Source organism: Danio rerio, chromosome 19, assembly GCF_049306965.1.
Source record: "Danio rerio strain Tuebingen ecotype United States chromosome 19, GRCz12tu, whole genome shotgun sequence".
In the NCBI taxonomy this organism is placed as follows: domain Eukaryota; kingdom Metazoa; phylum Chordata; class Actinopteri; order Cypriniformes; family Danionidae; genus Danio; species Danio rerio.
In genome coordinates, this window is record NC_133194.1 from 45432007 (window position 1) to 45455759 (window position 23753).

Below are 23753 nucleotides of genomic sequence, written 5' to 3' on the forward strand. Positions count from 1 at the left end.
CTCTGGTTGGTCAGGTGGCCGTACGTGCGCTTATTAATCTGAAAGCTGATGTGCTCTTCATGGGCCGTACGTGCGCTGATTAATCTGAAAGCTGATGTGCTCTCTTGATCGACCGGTTGGCCTGGGGTGCTCTGATTGGTCAGTAGGCAGCTGTGTGCACTGGCTGGTCAAGTGCCTTACACCGTGCCTTCACAAAACATGTGACGCAAGCTAAACATGTGTCGCAAAAATAGAAACCGTGTCTAAAATAGAAATGTCACAAAAAAAATAAAAATTGTGAAGTGCACGCAAAACATGCGACACAAGCTAAACATGTGTCGCAAATATAGAAACCGTGTCTAAAATAGAAATGTCACGAAAAAAATCGAAAATGTGAAGTGCACGCAAAACATGCGACACAAGCTAAACATGTGTCGCTAAATAGAAACGGTGTCTAAAATCGAAATGTCTCTAAAAAAGTCGAAAATATGAAGTGTGCACCAAAACATGCGACGCAAGCTAATCATGTGTCGCAGAAATAGAAACGGTGTATAAAATCTAAACGTTACAAAGCTAGGGTGCTCTGATCGGTCAGGTTGCCTTGTGTGCTCTGACTGGTCAGTTAGACCCTGGGTCCTCTGGTTGGTCAGGTGGCCGTACGTGCGCTTATTAATCTGAAAGCTGATGTGCTCTTCATGGGCCGTACGTGCGCTGATTAATCTGAAAGCTGATGTGCTCTCTTGATCGACCGGTTGGCCTGGGGTGCTCTGATTGGTCAGTAGGCAGCTGTGTGCACTGGCTGGTCAAGTGCCTTACACCGTGCCTTCACAAAACATGCGACGCAAGCTAAACATGTGTCGCAAAAATAGAAACCGTGTCTAAAATAGAAATGTCACAAAAAAAATCAAAAATGTGAAGTGCACGCAAAACATGCGACACAAGCTAAACATGTGTCGCTAAATAGAAACGGTGTCTAAAATCGAAATGTCTCTAAAAAAGTCGAAAATGTGAAGTGCACGCAAAACATGCGACACAAGCTAAACATGTGTCGCTAATTAGAAACGGTGTCTAAAATCGAAATGTCTCTAAAAAAGTCGAAAATGTGAAGTGTGCACCAAAACATGCGACGCAAGCTAATCATGTGTCGCAGAAATAGAAACGGTGTATAAAATCTAAATGTTACAAAGCTAGGGTGCTCTGATCGGTCAGGTTGCCTTGTGTGCTCTGACTGGTCAGTTGGACCCTGGGTCCTCTGGTTGGTCAGGTGGCCGTACGTGCGCTTATTAATCTGAAAGCTGATGTGCTCTTCATGGGCCGTACGTGCGCTGATTAATCTGAAAGCTGATGTGCTCTCTTGATCGACCGGTTGGCCTGGGGTGCTCTGATTGGTCAGTAGGCAGCTGTGTGCACTGGCTGGTCAAGTGCCTTACACCGTGCCTTCACAAAACATGCGACGCAAGCTAAACATGTGTCGCAAAAATAGAAACCGTGTCTAAAATAGAAATGTCACGAAAAAAATCAAAAATGTGAAGTGCACGCAAAACATGCGACACAAGCTAAACATGTGTCGCAAATATAGAAACGGTGTCTAAAATCGAAATGTCACGAAAAAAATCGAAAATGTGAAGTGCACCAAAACATGCGACACAAGCTAAACATGTGTCGCTAAATAGAAACGGTGTCTAAAATCGAAATGTCTCTAAAAAAGTCGAAAATGTGAAGTGCACGCAAAACATGCGACACAAGCTAAACATGTGTCGCTAATTAGAGACGGTGTCTAAAATCGAAATGTCTCTAAAAAAGTCGAAAATGTGAAGTGTGCACCAAAACATGCGACGCAAGCTAATCATGTGTCGCAGAAATAGAAACGGTGTATAAAATCTAAACGTTACAAAGCTAGGGTGCTCTGATCGGTCAGGTTGCCTTGTGTGCTCTGACTGGTCAGTTGGACCCTGGGTCCTCTGGTTGGTCAGGTGGCCGTACATGCGCTTATTAATCTGAAAGCTGATGTGCTCTTCATGGGCCGTACGTGCGCTGATTAATCTGAAAGCTGATGTGCTCTCTTGATCGACCGGTTGGCCTGGGGTGCTCTGATTGGTCAGTAGGCAGCTGTGTGCACTGGCTGGTCAAGTGCCTTACACCGTGCCTTCACAAAACATGCGACGCAAGCTAAACATGTGTCGCAAAAATAGAAACCGTGTCTAAAATAGAAATGTCACCAAAAAATCAAAAATGTGAAGTGCACGCAAAACATGCGACACAAGCTAAACATGTGTCGCAAAAATAGAAACCGTGTCTAAAATAGAAATGTCACAAAAAAAAAAAAAATGTGAAGTGCACGCAAAACATGCGACACAAGCTAAACATGTGTCGCAAATATAGAAACCGTGTCTAAAATAGAAATGTCACAAAAAATCAAAAATGTGAAGTGCACGCAAAACATGCGACACAAGCTAAACATGTGTCGCAAATATAGAAACCGTGTCTAAAATAGAAATGTCACGAAAAAAATCGAAAATGTGAAGTGCACGCAAAACATGCGACACAAGCTAAACATGTGTCGCTAAATAGAAACGGTGTCTAAAATCGAAATGTCTCTAAAAAAGTCGAAAATGTGAAGTGTGCACCAAAACATGCGACGCAAGCTAATCATGTGTCGCAGAAATAGAAACGGTGTATAAAATCTAAACGTTACAAAGCTAGGGTGCTCTGATCGGTCAGGTTGCCTTGTGTGCTCTGACTGGTCAGTTGGACCCTGGGTCCTCTGGTTGGTCAGGTGGCCGTACGTGCGCTTATTAATCTGAAAGCTGATGTGCTCTTCATGGGCCGTACGTGCGCTGATTAATCTGAAAGCTGATGTGTTCTCTTGATCGACCGGTTGGCCTGGGGTGCTCTGATTGGTCAGTAGGCAGCTGTGTGCACTGGCTGGTCAAGTGCCTTACACCGTGCCTTCACAAAACATGCGACGCAAGCTAAACATGTGTCGCAAAAATAGAAACCGTGTCTAAAATAGAAATGTCACAAAAAAAATCAAAAATGTGAAGTGCACGCAAAACATGCGACACAAGCTAAACATGTGTCGCAAAAATAGAAACCGTGTCTAAAATAGAAATGTCACAAAAAAAATCAAAAATGTGAAGTGCACGCAAAACATGCGACACAAGCTAAACATGTGTCGCAAATATAGAAACCGTGTCTAAAATAGAAATGTCACGAAAAAAATCAAAAATGTGAAGTGCACGCAAAACATGCGACACAAGCTAAACATGTGTCGCAAATATAGAAACGGTGTCTAAAATCGAAATGTCACGAAAAAAATCGAAAATGTGAAGTGCACCCAAACTATGCGACACAAGCTAAACATGTGTCGCTAAATAGAAACGGTGTCTAAAATCGAAATGTCTCTAAAAAAGTCGAAAATGTGAAGTGTGCACCAAAACATGCGACGCAAGCTAATCATGTGTCGCAGAAATAGAAACGGTGTATAAAATCTAAACGTTACAAAGCTAGGGTGCTCTGATCGGTCAGGTTGCCTTGTGTGCTCTGACTGGTCAGTTGGACCCTGGGTCCTCTGGTTGGTCAGGTGGCCGTACGTGCGCTTATTAATCTGAAAGCTGATGTGCTCTTCATGGGCCGTACGTGCGCTGATTAATCTGAAAGCTGATGTGCTCTCTTGATCGACCGGTTGGCCTGGGGTGCTCTGATTGGTCAGTAGGCAGCTGTGTGCACTGGCTGGTCAAGTGCCTTACACCGTGCCTTCACAAAACATGCGACGCAAGCTAAACATGTGTCGCAAAAATAGAAACCGTGTCTAAAATAGAAATGTCACAAAAAAAATCAAAAATGTGAAGTGCACGCAAAACATGCGACACAAGCTAAACATGTGTCGCAAATATAGAAACCGTGTCTAAAATAGAAATGTCACGAAAAAAATCAAAAATGTGAAGTGCACGCAAAACATGCGACACAAGCTAAACATGTGTCGCAAAAATAGAAACCGTGTCTAAAATAGAAATGTCACGAAAAAAATCAAAAATGTGAAGTGCACGCAAAACATGCGACACAAGCTAAACATGTGTCGCTAAATAGAAACGGTGTCTAAAATCGAAATGTCACGAAAAAAATCGAAAATGTGAAGTGCACCAAAACATGCGACACAAGCTAAACATGTGTCGCTAAATAGAAACGGTGTCTAAAATCGAAATGTCTCTAAAAAAGTCGAAAATGTGAAGTGCATGCAAAACATGCGACACAAGCTAAACATGTGTCGCTAATTAGAAACGGTGTCTAAAATCGAAATGTCTCTAAAAAAGTCGAAAATGTGAAGTGTGCACCAAAACATGCGACGCAAGCTAATCATGTGTCGCAGAAATAGAAACGGTGTATAAAATCTAAACGTTACAAAGCTAGGGTGCTCTGATCGGTCAGGTTGCCTTGTGTGCTCTGACTGGTCAGTTGGACCCTGGGTCCTCTGGTTGGTCAGGTGGCCGTACGTGCGCTTATTAATCTGAAAGCTGATGTGCTCTTCATGGGCCGTACGTGCGCTGATTAATCTGAAAGCTGATGTGCTCTCTTGATCGACCGGTTGGCCTGGGGTGCTCTGATTGGTCAGTAGGCAGCTGTGTGCACTGGCTGGTCAAGTGCCTTACACCGTGCCTTCACAAAACATGCGACGCAAGCTAAACATGTGTCGCAAAAATAGAAACCGTGTCTAAAATAGAAATGTCACAAAAAAATCAAAAATGTGAAGTGCACGCAAAACATGCGACACAAGCTAAACATGTGTCGCAAATATAGAAACCGTGTCTAAAATAGAAATGTCACGAAAAAAATCGAAAATGTGAAGTGCACGCAAAACATGCGACACAAGCTAAACATGTGTCGCTAAATAGAAACGGTGTCTAAAATCGAAATGTCTCTAAAAAAGTCGAAAATGTGAAGTGTGCACCAAAACATGCGACGCAAGCTAATCATGTGTCGCAGAAATAGAAACGGTGTATAAAATCTAAATGTTACAAAGCTAGGGTGCTCTGATCGGTCAGGTTGCCTTGTGTGCTCTGACTGGTCAGTTGGACCCTGGGTCCTCTGGTTGGTCAGGTGGCCGTACGTGCGCTTATTAATCTGAAAGCTGATGTGCTCTTCATGGGCCGTACGTGCGCTGATTAATCTGAAAGCTGATGTGCTCTCTTGATCGACCGGTTGGCCTGGGGTGCTCTGATTGGTCAGTAGGCAGCTGTGTGCACTGGCTGGTCAAGTGCCTTACACCGTGCCTTCACAAAACATGCGACGCAAGCTAAACATGTGTCGCAAAAATAGAAACCTTGTCTAAAATAGAAATGTCACAAAAAAAATCAAAAATGTGAAGTGCACGCAAAACATGCGACACAAGCTAAACATGTGTCGCAAAAATAGAAACCGTGTCTAAAATAGAAATGTCACAAAAAAAATCAAAAATGTGAAGTGCACGCAAAACATGCGACACAAGCTAAACATGTGTCGCAAATATAGAAACCGTGTCTAAAATAGAAATGTCACGAAAAAAATCAAAAATGTGAAGTGCACGCAAAACATGCGACACAAGCTAAACATGTGTCGCAAATATAGAAACGGTGTCTAAAATCGAAATGTCACGAAAAAAATCGAAAATGTGAAGTGCACCCAAACTATGCGACACAAGCTAAACATGTGTCGCTAAATAGAAACGGTGTCTAAAATCGAAATGTCTCTAAAAAAGTCGAAAATATGAAGTGTGCACCAAAACATGCGACGCAAGCTAATCATGTGTCGCAGAAATAGAAACGGTGTATAAAATCTAAACGTTACAAAGCTAGGGTGCTCTGATCGGTCAGGTTGCCTTGTGTGCTCTGACTGGTCAGTTGGACCCTGGGTCCTCTGGTTGGTCAGGTGGCCGTACGTGCGCTTATTAATCTGAAAGCTGATGTGCTCATCATGGGCCGTACGTGCGCTGATTAATCTGAAAGCTGATGTGCTCTCTTGATCGACCGGTTGGCCTGGGGTGCTCTGATTGGTCAGTAGGCAGCTGTGTGCACTGGCTGGTCAAGTGCCTTACACCGTGCCTTCACAAAACATGCGACGCAAGCTAAACATGTGTCGCAAAAATAGAAACCGTGTCTAAAATAGAAATGTCACAAAAAAAATAAAAAATGTGAAGTGCACGCAAAACATGCGACACAAGCTAAACATGTGTCGCTAAATAGAAACGGTGTCTAAAATCGAAATGTCTCTAAAAAAGTCGAAAATGTGAAGTGCACCAAAACATGCGACGCAAGCTAATCATGTGTCGCAGAAATAGAAACGGTGTATAAAATCTAAACGTTACAAAGCTAGGGTGCTCTGATCGGTCAGGTTGCCTTGTGTGCTCTGACTGGTCAGTTGGACCCTGGGTCCTCTGGTTGGTCAGGTGGCCGTACGTGCGCTTATTAATCTGAAAGCTGATGTGCTCTTCATGGGCCGTACGTGCGCTGATTAATCTGAAAGCTGATGTGCTCTCTTGATCGACCGGTTGGCCTGGGGTGCTCTGATTGGTCAGTAGGCAGCTTTGTGCACTGGCCGGTCAAGTGCCTTACACCGTGCCTTCACAAAACATGCGACGCAAGCTAAACATGTGTCGCAAAAATAGAAACCGTGTCTAAAATAGAAATGTCACAAAAAAAATCAAAAATGTGAAGTGCACGCAAAACATGCGACACAAGCTAAACATGTGTCGCAAAAATAGAAACCGTGTCTAAAATAGAAATGTCACAAAAAAATAAAAAATGTGAAGTGCACGCAAAACATGCGACACAAGCTAAACATGTGTCGCAAATATAGAAACCGTGTCTAAAATAGAAATGTCACGAAAAAAATCGAAAATGTGAAGTGCACGCAAAACATGCGACACAAGCTAAACATGTGTCGCTAAATAGAAATGGTGTCTAAAATCGAAATGTCTCTAAAAAAGTCGAAAATGTGAAGTGTGCACCAAAACATGCGACGCAAGCTAATCATGTGTCGCAGAAATAGAAACGGTGTATAAAATCTAAATGTTACAAAGCTAGGGTGCTCTGATCGGTCAGGTTGCCTTGTGTGCTCTGACTGGTCAGTTGGACCCTGGGTCCTCTGGTTGGTCAGGTGGCCGTACGTGCGCTTATTAATCTGAAAGCTGATGTGCTCTTCATGGGCCGTACGTGCGCTGATTAATCTGAAAGCTGATGTGCTCTCTTGATCGACCGGTTGGCCTGGGGTGCTCTGATTGGTCAGTAGGCAGCTGTGTGCACTGGCTGGTCAAGTGCCTTACACCGTGCCTTCACAAAACATGCGACGCAAGCTAAACATGTGTCGCAAAAATAGAAACCTTGTCTAAAATAGAAATGTCACAAAAAAAATCAAAAATGTGAAGTGCACGCAAAACATGCGACACAAGCTAAACATGTGTCGCAAAAATAGAAACCGTGTCTAAAATAGAAATGTCACAAAAAAAATAAAAAATGTGAAGTGCACGCAAAACATGCGACACAAGCTAAACATGTGTCGCAAATATAGAAACCGTGTCTAAAATAGAAATGTCACGAAAAAAATAAAAAATGTGAAGTGCACGCAAAACATGCGACACAAGCTAAACATGTGTCGCAAATATAGAAACGGTGTCTAAAATCGAAATGTCACGAAAAAAATCGAAAATGTGAAGTGCACCCAAACTATGCGACACAAGCTAAACATGTGTCGCAAATATAGAAACCGTGTCTAAAATAGAAATGTCACAAAAAAAATCGAAAATGTGAAGTGCACCCAAACTATGCGACACAAGCTAAACATGTGTCGCTAAATAGAAACGGTGTCTAAAATCGAAATGTCTCTAAAAAAGTCGAAAATGTGAAGTGTGCACCAAAACATGCGACGCAAGCTAATCATGTGTCGCAGAAATAGAAACGGTGTATAAAATCTAAACGTTACAAAGCTAGGGTGCTCTGATCGGTCAGGTTGCCTTGTGTGCTCTGACTGGTCAGTTGGACCCTGGGTCCTCTGGTTGGTCAGGTGGCCGTACGTGCGCTTATTAATCTGAAAGCTGATGTGCTCTTCATGGGCCGTACGTGCGCTGATTAATCTGAAAGCTGATGTGCTCTCTTGATCGACCGGTTGGCCTGGGGTGCTCTGATTGGTCAGTAGGCAGCTGTGTGCACTGGCTGGTCAAGTGCCTTACACCGTGCCTTCACAAAATATGCGACACAAGCTAAACATGTGTCGCAAAAATAGAAACCGTGTCTAAAATAAAAATGTCACAAAAAAAAATCAAAAATGTGAAGTGCACGCAACACATGCGACACAAGCTAAACATGTGTCGCAAATATAGAAACCGTGTCTAAAATAGAAATGTCACAAAAAAATCAAAAATGTGAAGTGCACGCAAAACATGCGACACAAGCTAAACATGTGTAGCAAATATAGAAACCGTGTCTAAAATAGAAATGTCACGAAAAAAATCGAAAATGTGAAGTGCACGCAAAACATGCGACACAAGCTAAACATGTGTCACTAAATAGAAACGGTGTCTAAAATCGAAATGTCTCTAAAAAAGTCGAAAATGTGAAGTGTGCACCAAAACATGCGACGCAAGCTAATCATGTGTCGCAGAAATAGAAACGGTGTATAAAATCTAAACGTTACAAAGCTAGGGTGCTCTGATCGGTCAGGTTGCCTTGTGTGCTCTGACTGGTCAGTTGGACCCTGGGTCCTCTGGTTGGTCAGGTGGCCGTACGTGCGCTTATTAATCTGAAAGCTGATGTGCTCTTCATGGGCCGTACGTGCGCTGATTAATCTGAAAGCTGATGTGCTCTCTTGATCGACCGGTTGGCCTGGGGTGCTCTGATTTGTCAGTAGGCAGCTGTGTGCACTGGCTGGTCAAGTGCCTTACACCGTGCCTTCACAAAACATGCGACGAAAGCTAAACATGTGTCGCAAAAGAAGAAACAGTTTCTAAAATCTAAATGTCACAAAAAAAATCAAAAATGTGAAGTGCACGCAAAACATGCGACACAAGCTAAACAGGTGTCACAAAAATAGAAACCGTGTCTAAAATAGAAATGTCACAAAAAAAATCAAAAATGTGAAGTGCACGCAAAACATGCGACACAAGCTAAACATGTGTCGCAAATATAGAAACCGTGTCTAAAATAGAAATGTCACGAAAAAAATCGAAAATGTGAAGTGCACGCAAAACATGCGACACAAGCTAAACATGTGTCGCTAAATAGAAAAGGTGTCTAAAATCGAAATGTCTCTAAAAAAGTCGAAAATATGAAGTGTGCACCAAAACATGCGACGCAAGCTAATCATGTGTCGCAGAAATAGAAACGGTGTATAAAATCTAAACGTTACAAAGCTAGGGTGCTCTGATCGGTCAGGTTGCCTTGTGTGCTCTGACTGGTCAGTTGGACCCTGGGTCCTCTGGTTGGTCAGGTGGCCGTACGTGCGCTTATTAATCTGAAAGCTGATGTGCTCTTCATGGGCCGTACGTGCGCTGATTAATCTGAAAGCTGATGTGCTCTCTTGATCGACCGGTTGGCCTGGGGTGCTCTGATTGGTCAGTAGGCAGCTGTGTGCACTGGCTGGTCAAGTGCCTTACACCGTGCCTTCACAAAACATGCGACGCAAGCTAAACATGTGTCGCAAAAATAGAAACCGTGTCTAAAATAGAAATGTCACAAAAAAAATAAAAAATGTGAAGTGCACGCAAAACATGCGACACAAGCTAAACATGTGTCGCAAATATAGAAACCGTGTCTAAAATAGAAATGTCACGAAAAAAATCGAAAATGTGAAGTGCACGCAAAACATGCGACACAAGCTAAACATGTGTCGCTAAATAGAAACGGTGTCTAAAATCGAAATGTCTCTAAAAAAGTCGAAAATGTGAAGTGTGCACCAAAACATGCGACGCAAGCTAATCATGTGTCGCAGAAATAGAAACGGTGTATAAAATCTAAACGTTACAAAGCTAGGGTGCTCTGATCGGTCAGGTTGCCTTGTGTGCTCTGACTGGTCAGTTGGACCCTGGGTCCTCTGGTTGGTCAGGTGGCCGTACGTGCGCTTATTAATCTGAAAGCTGATGTGCTCTTCATGGGCCGTACGTGCGCTGATTAATCTGAAAGCTGATGTGCTCTCTTGATCGACCGGTTGGCCTGGGGTGCTCTGATTGGTCAGTAGGCAGCTGTGTGCACTGGCTGGTCAAGTGCCTTACACCGTGCCTTCACAAAATATGCGACACAAGCTAAACATGTGTCGCAAAAATAGAAACCGTGTCTAAAATAAAAATGTCACAAAAAAAAATCAAAAATGTGAAGTGCACGCAACACATGCGACACAAGCTAAACATGTGTCGCAAATATAGAAACCGTGTCTAAAATAGAAATGTCACAAAAAAATCAAAAATGTGAAGTGCACGCAAAACATGCGACACAAGCTAAACATGTGTCGCTAAATAGAAAAGGTGTCTAAAATCGAAATGTCTCTAAAAAAGTCGAAAATATGAAGTGTGCACCAAAACATGCGACGCAAGCTAATCATGTGTCGCAGAAATAGAAACGGTGTATAAAATCTAAACGTTACAAAGCTAGGGTGCTCTGATCGGTCAGGTTGCCTTGTGTGCTCTGACTGGTCAGTTGGACCCTGGGTCCTCTGGTTGGTCAGGTGGCCGTACGTGCGCTTATTAATCTGAAAGCTGATGTGCTCTTCATGGGCCGTACGTGCGCTGATTAATCTGAAAGCTGATGTGCTCTCTTGATCGACCGGTTGGCCTGGGGTGCTCTGATTGGTCAGTAGGCAGCTGTGTGCACTGGCTGGTCAAGTGCCTTACACCGTGCCTTCACAAAACATGCGACGCAAGCTAAACATGTGTCGCAAAAATAGAAACCCTGTCTAAAATAGAAATGTCACAAAAAAAATAAAAAATGTGAAGTGCACGCAAAACATGCGACACAAGCTAAACATGTGTCGCAAAAATAGAAACCGTGTCTAAAATAGAAATGTCACAAAAAAAAAAAATGTGAAGTGCACGCAAAACATGCGACACAAGCTTAAACATGTGTCGCAAATATAGAAACCGTGTCTAAAATAGAAATGTCACGAAAAAAATCGAAAATGTGAAGTGCACCCAAAACATGCGACACAAGCTAAACATGTGTTGCTAAATAGAAACGGTGTCTAAAATCGAAATGTCTCTAAAAAAGTCGAAAATGTGAAGTGTGCACCAAAACATGCGACGCAAGCTAATCATGTGTCGCAGAAATAGAAACGGTGTATAAAATCTAAACGTTACAAAGCTAGGGTGCTCTGATCGGTCAGGTTGCCTTGTGTGCTCTGACTGGTCAGTTGGACCCTGGGTCCTCTGGTTGGTCAGGTGGCCGTACGTGCGCTTATTAATCTGAAAGCTGATGTGCTCTTCATGGGCCGTACGTGCGCTGATTAATCTGAAAGCTGATGTGCTCTCTTGATCGACCGGTTGGCCTGGGGTGCTCTGATTGGTCAGTAGGCAGCTGTGTGCACTGGCTTGTCAAGTGCCTTACACCGTGCCTTCACAAAACATGCGACGCAAGCTAAACATGTGTCGCAAAAATAGAAACCCTGTCTAAAATAGAAATGTCACAAAAAAAATCAAAAATGTGAAGTGCACGCAAAACATGCGACACAAGCTAAACATGTGTCGCAAAAATAGAAACCGTGTCTAAAATAGAAATGTCACGAAAAAAATCAAAAATGTGAAGTGCACGCAAAACATGCGACACAAGCTAAACATGTGTCGCTAAATAGAAACGGTGTCTAAAATCGAAATGTCTCTAAAAAAGTCGAAAATATGAAGTGTGCACCAAAACATGCGACGCAAGCTAATCATGTGTCGCAGAAATAGAAACGGTGTCTAAAATCTAAACGTTACAAAGCTAGGGTGCTCTGATCGGTCAGGTTGCCTTGTGTGCTCTGACTGGTCAGTTGGACCCTGGGTCCTCTGGTTGGTCAGGTGGCCGTACGTGCGCTTATTAATCTGAAAGCTGATGTGCTCTTCATGGGCCGTACGTGCGCTGATTAATCTGAAAGCTGATGTGCTCTCTTGATCGACCGGTTTGCCTGGGGTGCTCTGATTGGTCAGTAGGCAGCTGTGTGCACTGGCTGGTCAAGTGCCTTACACCGTGCCTTCACAAAACATGCGACGCAAGCTAAACATGTGTCGCAAAAATAGAAACCGTGTCTAAAATAGAAATGTCACAAAAAAAATCAAAAATGTGAAGTGCACGCCAAACATGCGACACAAGCTAAACATGTGTCGCAAAAATAGAAACCGTGTCTAAAATAGAAATGTCACAAAAAAATCAAAAATGTGAAGTGCACGCAAAACATGCGACACAAGCTAAACATGTGTCGCAAATATAGAAACCGTGTCTAAAATAGAAATGTCACGAAAAAAATCGAAAATGTGAAGTGCACGCAAAACATGCGACACAAGCTAAACATGTGTCGCTAAATAGAAACGGTGTCTAAAATCGAAATGTCTCTAAAAAAGTCGAAAATGTGAAGTGTGCACCAAAACATGCGACGCAAGCTAATCATGTGTCGCAGAAATAGAAACGGTGTGTAAAATCTAAACGTTACAAATCTAGGGTGCTCTGATCGGTCAGGTTGCCTTGTGTGCTCTGACTGGTCAGTTGGACCCTGGGTCCTCTGGTTGGTCAGGTGGCCGTACGTGCGCTTATTAATCTGAAAGCTGATGTGCTCTTCATGGGCCGTACGTGCGCTGATTAATCTGAAAGCTGATGTGCTCTCTTGATCGACCGGTTGGCCTGGGGTGCTCTGATTGGTCAGTAGGCAGCTGTGTGCACTGGCTGGTCAAGTGCCTTACACCGTGCCTTCACAAAACATGCGACACAAGCTAAACATGTGTCGCAAAAATAGAAACCGTGTCTAAAATAGAAATGTCACAAAAAAAATCAAAAATGTGAAGTGCACGCAAAACATGCGACACAAGCTAAACATGTGTCGCAAAAATAGAAACCGTGTCTAAAATAGAAATGTCACAAAAAAAATCAAAAATGTGAAGTGCACGCAAAACATGCGACACAAGCTAAACATGTGTCGCAAATATAGAAACCGTGTCTAAAATAGAAATGTCACGAAAAAAATCGAAAATGTGAAGTGCACGCAAAACATGCGACACAAGCTAAACATGTGTCGCAAAAATAGAAACCGTGTCTAAAATAGATATGTCACAAAAAAAATCAAAAATGTGAAGTGCACGCAAAACATGCGACACAAGCTAAACATGTGTCGCAAATATAGAAACCGTGTCTAAAATAGAAATGTCACAAAAAAAATCAAAAATGTGAAGTGCACGCAAAACATGCGACACAAGCTAAACATGTGTCGCAAATATAGACACCGTGCCTAAAATAGAAATGTCACAAAAAAAATAAAAAATGTGAAGTGCACGAAAAACATGCGACACAAGCTAAACATGTGTCGCAAATATAGAAACCGTGTCTAAAATTGAAATGTCACGAAAAAAATCGAAAATGTGAAGTGCACGCAAAACATGCGACACAAGCTAAACATGTGTCGCTAAATAGAAACGGTGTCTAAAATCGAAATGTCTCCAAAAAAGTCGAAAATGTGAAGTGTGCACCAAAACATGCGACGCAAGCTAATCATGTGTCGCAGAAATAGAAACGGTGTCTAAAATCTAAACGTTACAAAGCTAGGGTGCTCTGATCGGTCAGGTTGCCTTGTGTGCTCTGACTGGTCAGTTGGACCCTGGGTCCTCTGGTTGGTCAGGTGGCCGTACGTGCGCTTATTAATCTGAAAGCTGATGTGCTCTTCATGGGCCGTACGTGCGCTGATTAATCTGAAAGCTGATGTGCTCTCTTGATCGACCGGTTGGCCTGGGGTGCTCTGATTGGTCAGTAGGCAGCTGTGTGCACTGGCTGGTCAAGTGCCTTACACCGTGCCTTCACAAAACATGTGACGCAAGCTAAACATGTGTCGCAAAAATAGAAACCGTGTCTAAAATAGAAATGTCACAAAAAAAATCAAAAATGTGAAGTGCACGCAAAACATGCGACACAAGCTAAACATGTGTCGCAAATATAGAAACCGTGTCTAAAATAGAAATGTCACGAAAAAAATCGAAAATGTGAAGTGCACGCAAAACATGCGACACAAGCTAAACATGTGTCGCTAAATAGAAACAGTGTCTAAAATCGAAATGTCTCCAAAAAAGTCGAAAATGTGAAGTGTGCACCAAAACATGCGACGCAAGCTAATCATGTGTCGCAGAAATAGAAACAGTTTCTAAAATCTAAATGTCACAAAAAAAATCAAAAATGTGAAGTGCACGCAAAACATGCGACACAAGCTAAACAGGTGTCGCAAAAATAGAAACCGTGTCTAAAATAGAAATGTCACAAAAAAAATCAAAAATGTGAAGTGCACGCAAAACATGCGACACAAGCTAAACATGTGTCGCAAATATAGAAACCGTGTCTAAAATAGAAATGTCACAAAAAAAATAAAAAATGTGAAGTGCACGAAAAACATGCGACACAAGCTAAACATGTGTCGCAAATATAGAAACCGTGTCTAAAATTGAAATGTCACGAAAAAAATCGAAAATGTGAAGTGCACGCAAAACATGCGACACAAGCTAAACATGTGCCGCAAAAATAGAAACGGTGTCTAAAATCAAAATGTCACAAAAAAAATCAAAAATGTGAAGTGCATGCAAAACATGCGACACAAGCTAAACATGTGCCGCAAAAATAGAAACGGTGTCTAAAATCGAAATGTCACGAAAAAAATCGAAAATGTGAGATGTGCACCAAAACATGCGACGCAAGCTAATCATGTGTCGTAGAAATAGAAACGGTGTCTAAAATCAAAATGTCACGAAAAAAATCGAAAATGTGAAGTGCACGCAAAACATGCGACACAAGCTAAACATGTGTCGCTAAATAGAAACGGTGTCTAAAATCGAAATATCTCGAAAAAAGTTGAAAATGTGAAGTGTGCACCAAAACATGCGACGCAAGCTAATCATGTGTCGCAGAAATAGAAACGGTGTATAAAATCTAAATGTTACAAAGCTAGGGTGCTCTGATCGGTCAGGTTGCCTTGTGTGCTCTGACTGGTCAGTTGGACCCTGGGTCCTCTGGTTGGTCAGGTGGCCGTACGTGCGCTTATTAATCTGAAAGCTGATGTGCTCTTCATGGGCCGTACGTGCGCTGATTAATCTGAAAGCTGATGTGCTCTCTTGATCGACCGGTTGGCCTGGGGTGCTCTGATTGGTCAGTAGGCAGCTGTGTGCACTGGCTGGTCAAGTGCCTTACACCGTGCCTTCACAAAACATGCGACGCAAGCTAAACATGTGTCGCAAAAATAGAAACCGTGTCTAAAATAGAAATGTCACAAAAAAAAACAAAAATGTGAAGTGCACGCAAAACATGCGACACAAGCTAAACATGTGTTGCAAAAATAGAAACAGTGTCTAAAATCTAAATGTCACAAAAAAAATTTAAAATGTGAAGTGCACGCAAAACATGCGACACAAGCTAAACATGTGTCGCAAAAATAGACATGGTGTCTAAAATCTAAATTTAACGTCATCGCGATGGTTCGTGGAAAAACTCCATATTAATCTGAACGCTGATGTGCTCTTAATTGACACACACACACACACAAACTAACTAACACCATCCATGCATGCTCACTCACTTGGGAACGATATTGTCAGACTTCAGGGCGGCTTCCTTTAAAATTAGACTAGAGCTACCGACCGCTCCCATGCTTTATTCTGAAATTTATTTCTTCACCGCAAGAAATCTGGTCGGCTAGCGCGGGAATGCAGACCTGCAGTTCATATTTACCTGGTCTCAGTTCTCGTTCAGTTGAGAAATACTGTGTGCTCCGACTCAGTCGGAAATACTGCCAAACCATCAGGTCATTTGTTGTGCGACTCTCCTTACCTCACCTCTCTCTCTCTCTCCTCCACACTGTATCGTCATGACAATCACGCATATGCTTTTGTAGGCATTAAATAAATAATATTTGTTATTTAGTACTTGCCTGCTATTTAAGTGCATTGTTTTTATGATGGTATAACAGTATTGAAACTGACACCTTTGCTTTTTTTAGGTCCCGCTGTATACCATATTACCGTATTACCGCCCAAGCCTAGTGCAATACCTAGTTCAACCATTGGATTTCAAACTTGCGTACTGCACCTTTTAAAGTAGAGCCCATAGCCTCACACAAGAAAGGTGTTTCCGATTTATGGTATATATTTTTCAGGCATTCACTTCAAATTAAAAGCTTTATAAAAAGTAAAAAGAGTGAAGACATCACAACTTTTTTTTATCCATTTACTATCACTGTTATCACTTTTTTATTTTTTTTTTTAGGCGGAAGATCAGTATCTAAACCATCTGGACAAAACCTTCATCTGCTCTCTGTGTGTCAGTCTTGGGTTGACATTGTTGATTCAGATCAGTGGGTTCTGCTGGAGCCGTCAGTCTGTAGAGATGGAGGCTCAGAGTTCAAGATCAGCACTCTGGCGGATCAATTCCAGAGCAGCAGGACCAGACTGCGATGAGTCCGATGGAGATGTCACTCTCCACTACCGGGCAGTGGATGGAAATTTTTTCAACAGTGTTCGAGAGGCCGTCAAACTCCTCAGCTACACAGATGAAGGAATGCCTTTACAATCTGTAGAGCTTAGCCGTTATCATGCCTCTACATGCGCTGTCACATAAAATCACATTCAAGCTCACATTATTAGCATTTAACAGTGAATAAAGCCCATAAGTTATACATGAGGTGATCATTGTCATCGTTTACCCTGTTGTTCAGCTGTAAGAAATAGAAGCGGTTTCTAAAATAGAAATTTCAGGTTGGTCAGGGCTAAAACTCCCACCTGCTAATGTGGGGATGTCGTCAATCTTGCAACCTTTACCTAGTTAAACCACCGGGTGTCAAACTTGCATACTATGTAAAGGTGCTGGTCATATAATTAGAATATCTTCATAAAGTCGATCCGTTTCACTAATTCCATTCAAGAAGGGAGACTTGTATATCTGTGGCACTGCTCGCGTGTAATGAGAGCCCAGGGTGTTCTGACAGTGGCCTTCAGTATTGTTGGGTCTGGCATATTGCATCTTCCTTTTCGCACAGTTTGAAACATTTAGCAGAATGTTTATTTGATTAAAATAAAAATTAGAAATGTCTTGTTTATAATGCCTTCTCTGTTTTAGAACATTATACAATTTCCATCACAGACTTTGAGATGTTTGGTGCAGGTTACATTTCAAATAATCAGGTAAAACCATATCACTGTCTCACATAAGTAAACGTAAACATTCCAACTAGTCATCTTGCGCTTTGTGAATGATTTTCTGCTACTTTACTGGTTGAGCTTAAGTGCATCAAATAAGAGGTGATTTTAAAGGGGGTGGGACATGTAATCCTAGAGAGTACATGATTGGTCAAGATTTGATGATAAACCAGTATGAGTTGATGTGTAAAAAAGTCTTTAAACTATTTTGGTGTAAGTAACAAACTGTTGGTGTTGAATGTTTCTATCAGTTTTATAGATATAATTTGTCACTCTTTGGAGCACACTAGCTCAGGAGTTCCCAAACTTTTCAGCCCACGGCCACTAAAATAATGCCAATAGCTGTTTCCATCCACCTATTTTTATGCGCATTTTGGATATGCACATAAACCGGTTAATGGAAACGCCATGATGCGCATAAATTTTTGAAAATACGCATAAACATATGCGCATAATGGAGTAGGATAAACTTTTTACTCTATAAAAAATTTGCATAAACCACGATGGAAACACTTTTACCTTAAAGTCTTAAAGTCTAAAATTTAAAAATCTAAATTTAAATTAAAGACGGGAATGTGCTGTTCTAGGCCTAAAATTTTTTATGATTTTAGCTGGCGGAGCGCACAAAATTTTATGAGACTCGAGCGAACAGTTCGCGCGGCGCAGCGTTTTTATTTGAGTTGATTATGAATCGATTTTGTCAAACAGGTATGACTGCATACACCTTTATGATCTAAAACTAGATCAACAATAATTCTTATAATAATACGATAGCATCACGCAGTTTGTCGGCTGAACATCCCTGATGCGAGTCTCCCGTTTCACCACATTCCAAAGGTGCTCTATTGGATTGAGAACTGGTGACTTTGGAGGCCATTTGAGTACAGTGAACTCATTGTCATGTTCAAGAAACCAATCTGAGATGATTCACGCTTTATGACATGGTGCATTATCCTGCTGGAAGTAGCCATCAGAAGATGAGTGCACTGTGGTGCCAAGACAATATCCCCCACACCATTACACCACCAGCAGCAGCCTAAAGCGCTGATACAAGGCAGGATGGATCCATGCTTTCATGTTGTTGACACCAAATTCTGACCCTACCGTCTGAATGTTGCAGCAGAAATCAAGACTCCTTGGACCATTCAATGTTTTTCCCAGTCTTCTACTGTCCAGTTTTGCTAAGCCTGTGTGAATTGTAGCCTCAGTTTCCTGTTCTTAGCTGACAAGAGTGGCACCCGGTGTGATCGTCTGCTGTAGCTCATCCGCCTCAAAGTGATATATATATATATATATATATATATATATATATATATATATATATATATATATATATATATATATATGTGTGTGTGTGTGTGTGTATATATATATATATAATTTACTTTAAAAAAAAAAAACATTAAACCTGACGCCAAACTTTTGACCGGTAGTGTATAATCATTAATCACATATCATAAAGACAACCATGTGGGATGTGTTTAGAGTTTGTGTGTTTTTTGGCAATGATTTCTGCTGAGTCACTATGCCCTATGAACAGAACTGGAGTAAGGACTGATTAAAGGCCAATCCATGAAACATGAGGAAAGTCAAAGAATAAAAAGTAAAAGTAATGCCACCAAAAAAAGAAATGTTGACTGCAAAAATTACAGATAATGGCAATTAAAACAGGTTTAATTTCTCACCAGTGAAATGTAGGGAAATGAGGTTTAGGAAATTATTCTTGAAACATTAAATGACACAAAAAAAATGTAAGGTGACAAAAATGAGCAAAAACTGTGTTTGTTTTATTGGGGGAAAAACATGTGGTTTTCATTTATAGTTTAATCAGAATTTATATACATTTGGGTTTGAAAATTATATTTGTTTGCCAAATAAGCTTGAAGATACAGAATCAATTTAATCAAGTTATATGGTTAGAAAATATTAAATTACCGCAATTCTCATCAGATAACTGTTTAGATCTGTTGAGTGAGACATTTATTAAACTGTAATTAATTGTTTGCCACTATTTTGTCAGGTGGACTATTCTGTGGACTATTTTGCATCCTCCTCCTTTTTTGGAAGTAAACCTCCTGTCATCCTGGCCAACTCTTCCTTTGTCTTGTCTGCGAAGTGATTGATACCAACACTGTATGTAAGACCAGCTCTGTTGTTGGAGTGCACAAACCTGAAGAGGAAGGAAAAAACATAATAAAATCAAACAAGTTCAGATATTTCTATTTTTCTTCAATGTGATGTTAGCTGTTATTCATCACCTGAAAGTATGCAGGAAGAGGTTCTCTCGTTCCTCATGCTCCTTCTCACTTTCATACTGACGATTAAACTTCTCCTTAAAGGGGCCAAACATCCGGTGGGCGTGGCTAACAGGGTGGGTGTTGACATAGTCTTGGAAGGGATTGGCTAATATTTGATGCTCCTCAGGAGGATCAGGAAACTCTTCACAGGTAAATCCTAAACACACAACACCTCAGTCAACATTTAATAGGATGATCTGTACACAGAGGCAGACAAAAGCATTTCTCTGAGTGTGTGTTTTCTCCATGTTACCTGCAGGTGGAGTGAAAACATCAGGCTCAGATTGTGTGCAGAAGTCACTGTACTCAATGCTGTATTTGTCATTGTGGGATCCCAGAAGAGAGTTGAAGCCCTCCATCTCAAAGCGGTGTGGTGTGGCTGGAGAATAAGCTGCCTCTCCACGTGTGACCCACAGACGGTATGTGTTCTTCTTATGGCCAGCCTCTGTGACTTTTTTCCAGACCTCACATTGAGCATCTTTGCAATCCTCCATTTTCTCAAACTGCAAAACAAACAAAGATTTTATACACATTTAATTTTTTTGCATTGCAGATCATTCAGTTTATTCTTTATTTAAATTCGTCCTATTGTTTATAACATAAAACAGGTTCAGACAGCCTTTTGTTTTTTGCTATTTCTGCACATATTTCATTATATATATTTTATTTATTCTGAATAGTTTTGAGAGTTTAGGAGCTAAAAGTTGAACACAAAAAACTAACAACTTTCATTAAGTGTTAAGAATGCAAAATCAATTAGAAACAGTGTTGTGGAAAGTTACTTTTGAAAGTAATGCATTACATTATGTCCTCCACAACAAAATAGCTAGTGCTACTTGGTTATTTGTTATGGTAAGTTATGCTTTACCTTACATTTGAGTTACTTTTCTGTTTGTTTTTCTGATCTGGCTGAGGCTCTTTCAGAACTTTCAGGGTTTTTTCTTCTTTTTTTAATTAGAGGATCTCTACAATTAACAACCCACTGTATAACCTGCACCAAGCGTTCTCAAACTCTGTCCTGGAGGTCCGATGTCCTAAAGATTTTAGCTCCGACTTGCTTTAACACACCTGCAAGGATGTTTCTAGAAAGCCTAGTAAGAGCTTGATTAGTTAGTCCAGGTGTGTCTGACTTGGGTTAGAGCAAAAGGATCTGCAGGACACCGGACCTCCAGGACCGAGATGAAGAACCCCTGACCTACATCTTTATTTACCTTTCAAGAGTTCACACTTAGCTGGTGATTTAACATAAGCTTGTTTGGCATGCTAACCCGGTAGAGAGCCCTGAGCTCAAGGGATCCTCAAGCTCAGGGCTCCCTCCCATTCATAAAGCAACAGGGGAGCTTGATCTTAGGTTGATCTCAAACTCCCTGGCTGCGGTAGCCAAGGAAACACTTGAGGAGGAAGGGAGTTAGACGAGTGCCTGAATTGCTTAATCCAGGGGTGTCCAAACTCGGTCCTGGAGGGCTGGCGTCCTGCAGATTTTAACTCCAACTTTCTTCAACACACCTGCAGGAATGTTTCTAGTACGCTGAGTAAGAGCTTGATTAGCTAGCCCAGGTGTGTCTAATTGGGGTTGGAAATAAACTTTGCAGGACACCGGCCCTCCAGGACCGAGTCTGGACATCCCTGGCTTAATATGAAACCGGAGGACATGGGGGAAACCCACGAGGACATGGGGAGAATATACAAACTCTGCACAGAAACACCCAACAGCCTGGCGAGGACCAGGGCTGGCAGTGTTCTTGCTGTAGGGCAACAGTGCTTATCACTGGGCCGCCGGGCCGCCCAATCTATGAAAAGGAGAAGGCAAAGGAAAAGGGGAGTTTCTTCCATACGAAGATAAATGTGGACTGAAAACTGTGGTTATTTATTGTAAATGAGGAATCATATGATTGGGTGATCTTGATTAGTTAATGCCAAATCTCCAAAGGTTTACGTTTTTTAGTTACAAATAGCCTACTGATGTTTTGCTTTTATATTTTACTTTAGGCTATTATTTGAGCATGAACATATCTAGATATAGTAATAAACATACAGTTTGTATGAAAACTACATTTTTTGTCATCCCTCCTGCAAACTTATATTAGCGGTAACATCACTAAATGTGGGGAGGGGGCTTATAATATTTTCCAGGGGTAAAGGGGGGTCTCAGGCAAAAAAAAGTTGGGAACCATTGCATATAAATGACATAAAAATATTACTTTTCAAATTGTTTGTAGATAAATCATCTAAACACTTACAAAAATATCCATTAATGTTAGTGAAATTCATATAAAAACTGAAAAAATATATATGTAATTTTACACAATTAAATAAAATGATTAAATAATTTGGTGTGGGCCTACATATTGACTAGCATTGTAAACAAATACTTCATAATGAAAATAAATTAAAGTACTACACACTTCAAAGCTCTGCGCATCAGGGATTGCTTGCTGTGGCTCTATTGGATCATCTTTAGTTCCTTTAAGCTGGAAACACTTAATAACACTGGGAGGAATGACTGGTGTGATCTTGTAAATGGCACCAAAATCCAAATCATTTCCAATCTGAAAGGTGCGCACTGTGCTATTACGATAGTCAATGCGACTTCTGTTCCCATCAAGATCGTACCAAGCTTCAAACGGCTCCTCTATCTTAGAATGAGGCAAAGACAGCACACCTGTATAAAAGAGATACACGTAAAACACTGAAAAAGAAGTGCACTGTACTGGGGTGAACTATATAAGGCAGAAATATACCTTTGACATGATACATCTTTCCAAAATCAGGAAATGTTCTGCCAAGAACTGGTGTGGCATCTAGAAAACAGAAAGAGTTCACACTCATTTAATCACCACTGCTTTAACTAAGACAAAAACATATGATTGCATACTTGCATTACATTTAGCATGCCTCAGCTACTAAATCACTAGATTAACAGTCTTAAAATTGTGTTTTATTTGACATAGACAACACTTTACCTGCAGCACACACCAGAACCACAAACCCAGCTAGAAAAATCCACATTGTGTAGTCTACAGCAACCAGACACATCCACTGAAGATAGACAGAAGCTTGTATTCGCATTGACTTTATATAACACCAGGGTCCAGTGTGGCGTAAAGGGGCAGATCAATATTTATTGAACCATGATATATTATCATTGTTTACTTTTTGTATCCTTGACATGATTCACAAAGAAAACAAATCAGTCTCCTAAATAATTTATTGCTTAATAAATAAACACTGCATGAATATGTGTAACACCATACAGTGTATTCTTAAGAAACCCTTCAGACATATGCTGGCAGTGGATAGAAGTTGTTGTCTGTGTGGAAGAAAATCCTGAAAGTAGTTTAAGTAAGAATTTCATAGAAACGTGAAGAAGAGATTGAGTTAGTGTGATATAAGGGTCCAATGTGGAGGTGGTCAAATATTTATTGAACTGGTACAAGGTCCATGTTTGATCCTCTTAGTTGAGAATACATCTATTTTTCTCTACTTGCAAAATGCCCCTGAGCAAAATCACTGGGGAAAAAGGCCAGTTGAAGTTAAATCCAGAATTAAGCCAAACTCACACTGTGCAATATTTAATAGTCCTTTACTATTGCAGCTTGTCAGACTGTACAAACATGACATAAAGTGGCTACATATATTAGTTGGCTGAAGCAATTGTTTAAATGATTTAAATATTAATTTAAAAACTGAACAGCTTGACTTTGTGAAGTTTTGGTACATGAAACGCCTGCAGAAAACAGCTGACAGGCTGAATAAAATTATTAATTATGCCAATTCATTCTCTGCCAGTAGGTGGCACATCCACACATGCAATCATGTGGAAATATTTATATACACAACTAACTGTATATATGTTTGAAAATTGTATTTTGTATGTTTGCTAGAGTGTTATTTGGGTGTTAATGCACGCATCAAGTTTATATTCATGTGCTAGAGTTTATAGGCACAGGGGTGTAAAGTAACAAGTTACAGGTTTGCCAGGTCAGCTGGTTCACTGACCCACCCTGACCCCCAGCTCTCCCAAGAAGAGGTTTCTTCACATTCTCTCCATGTGCCACACTGACATACTCAACACATGAGCCGGAAGGTCCAGTCCATAGACATTCATTTTA

The 23753-nt window shown here is 41.1% G+C and overlaps 1 protein-coding gene across 2 annotated transcripts; it reads right to left on the reverse strand.

The window, feature by feature from the left end:
- Nucleotides 1-19096: 19096 nt before the first annotated feature.
- Nucleotides 19097-22750, reverse strand: zgc:123103. Of its 2 annotated transcripts, none has more exons than NM_001037120.2 (6): nt 22605-22750; nt 22383-22442; nt 22047-22303; nt 19895-20144; nt 19603-19798; nt 19097-19514 (listed from the first exon to the last, which is right to left on the reverse strand). In NM_001037120.2, the coding sequence occupies exons 1-6, from the start codon at nt 22648-22650 to the stop codon at nt 19382-19384; spliced, it is 942 nt and encodes a 313-aa protein (NP_001032197.2). In that variant the 5' UTR covers nt 22651-22750; the 3' UTR covers nt 19097-19381. The 2 variants fall into 2 exon arrangements, with proteins under 2 accessions (NP_001032197.2, XP_073787193.1); XM_073931092.1 differs by having other exon boundaries at nt 19111-19514; nt 19895-21097; nt 21796-22303; nt 22605-22692.
- Nucleotides 22751-23753: the final 1003 nt, after the last annotated feature.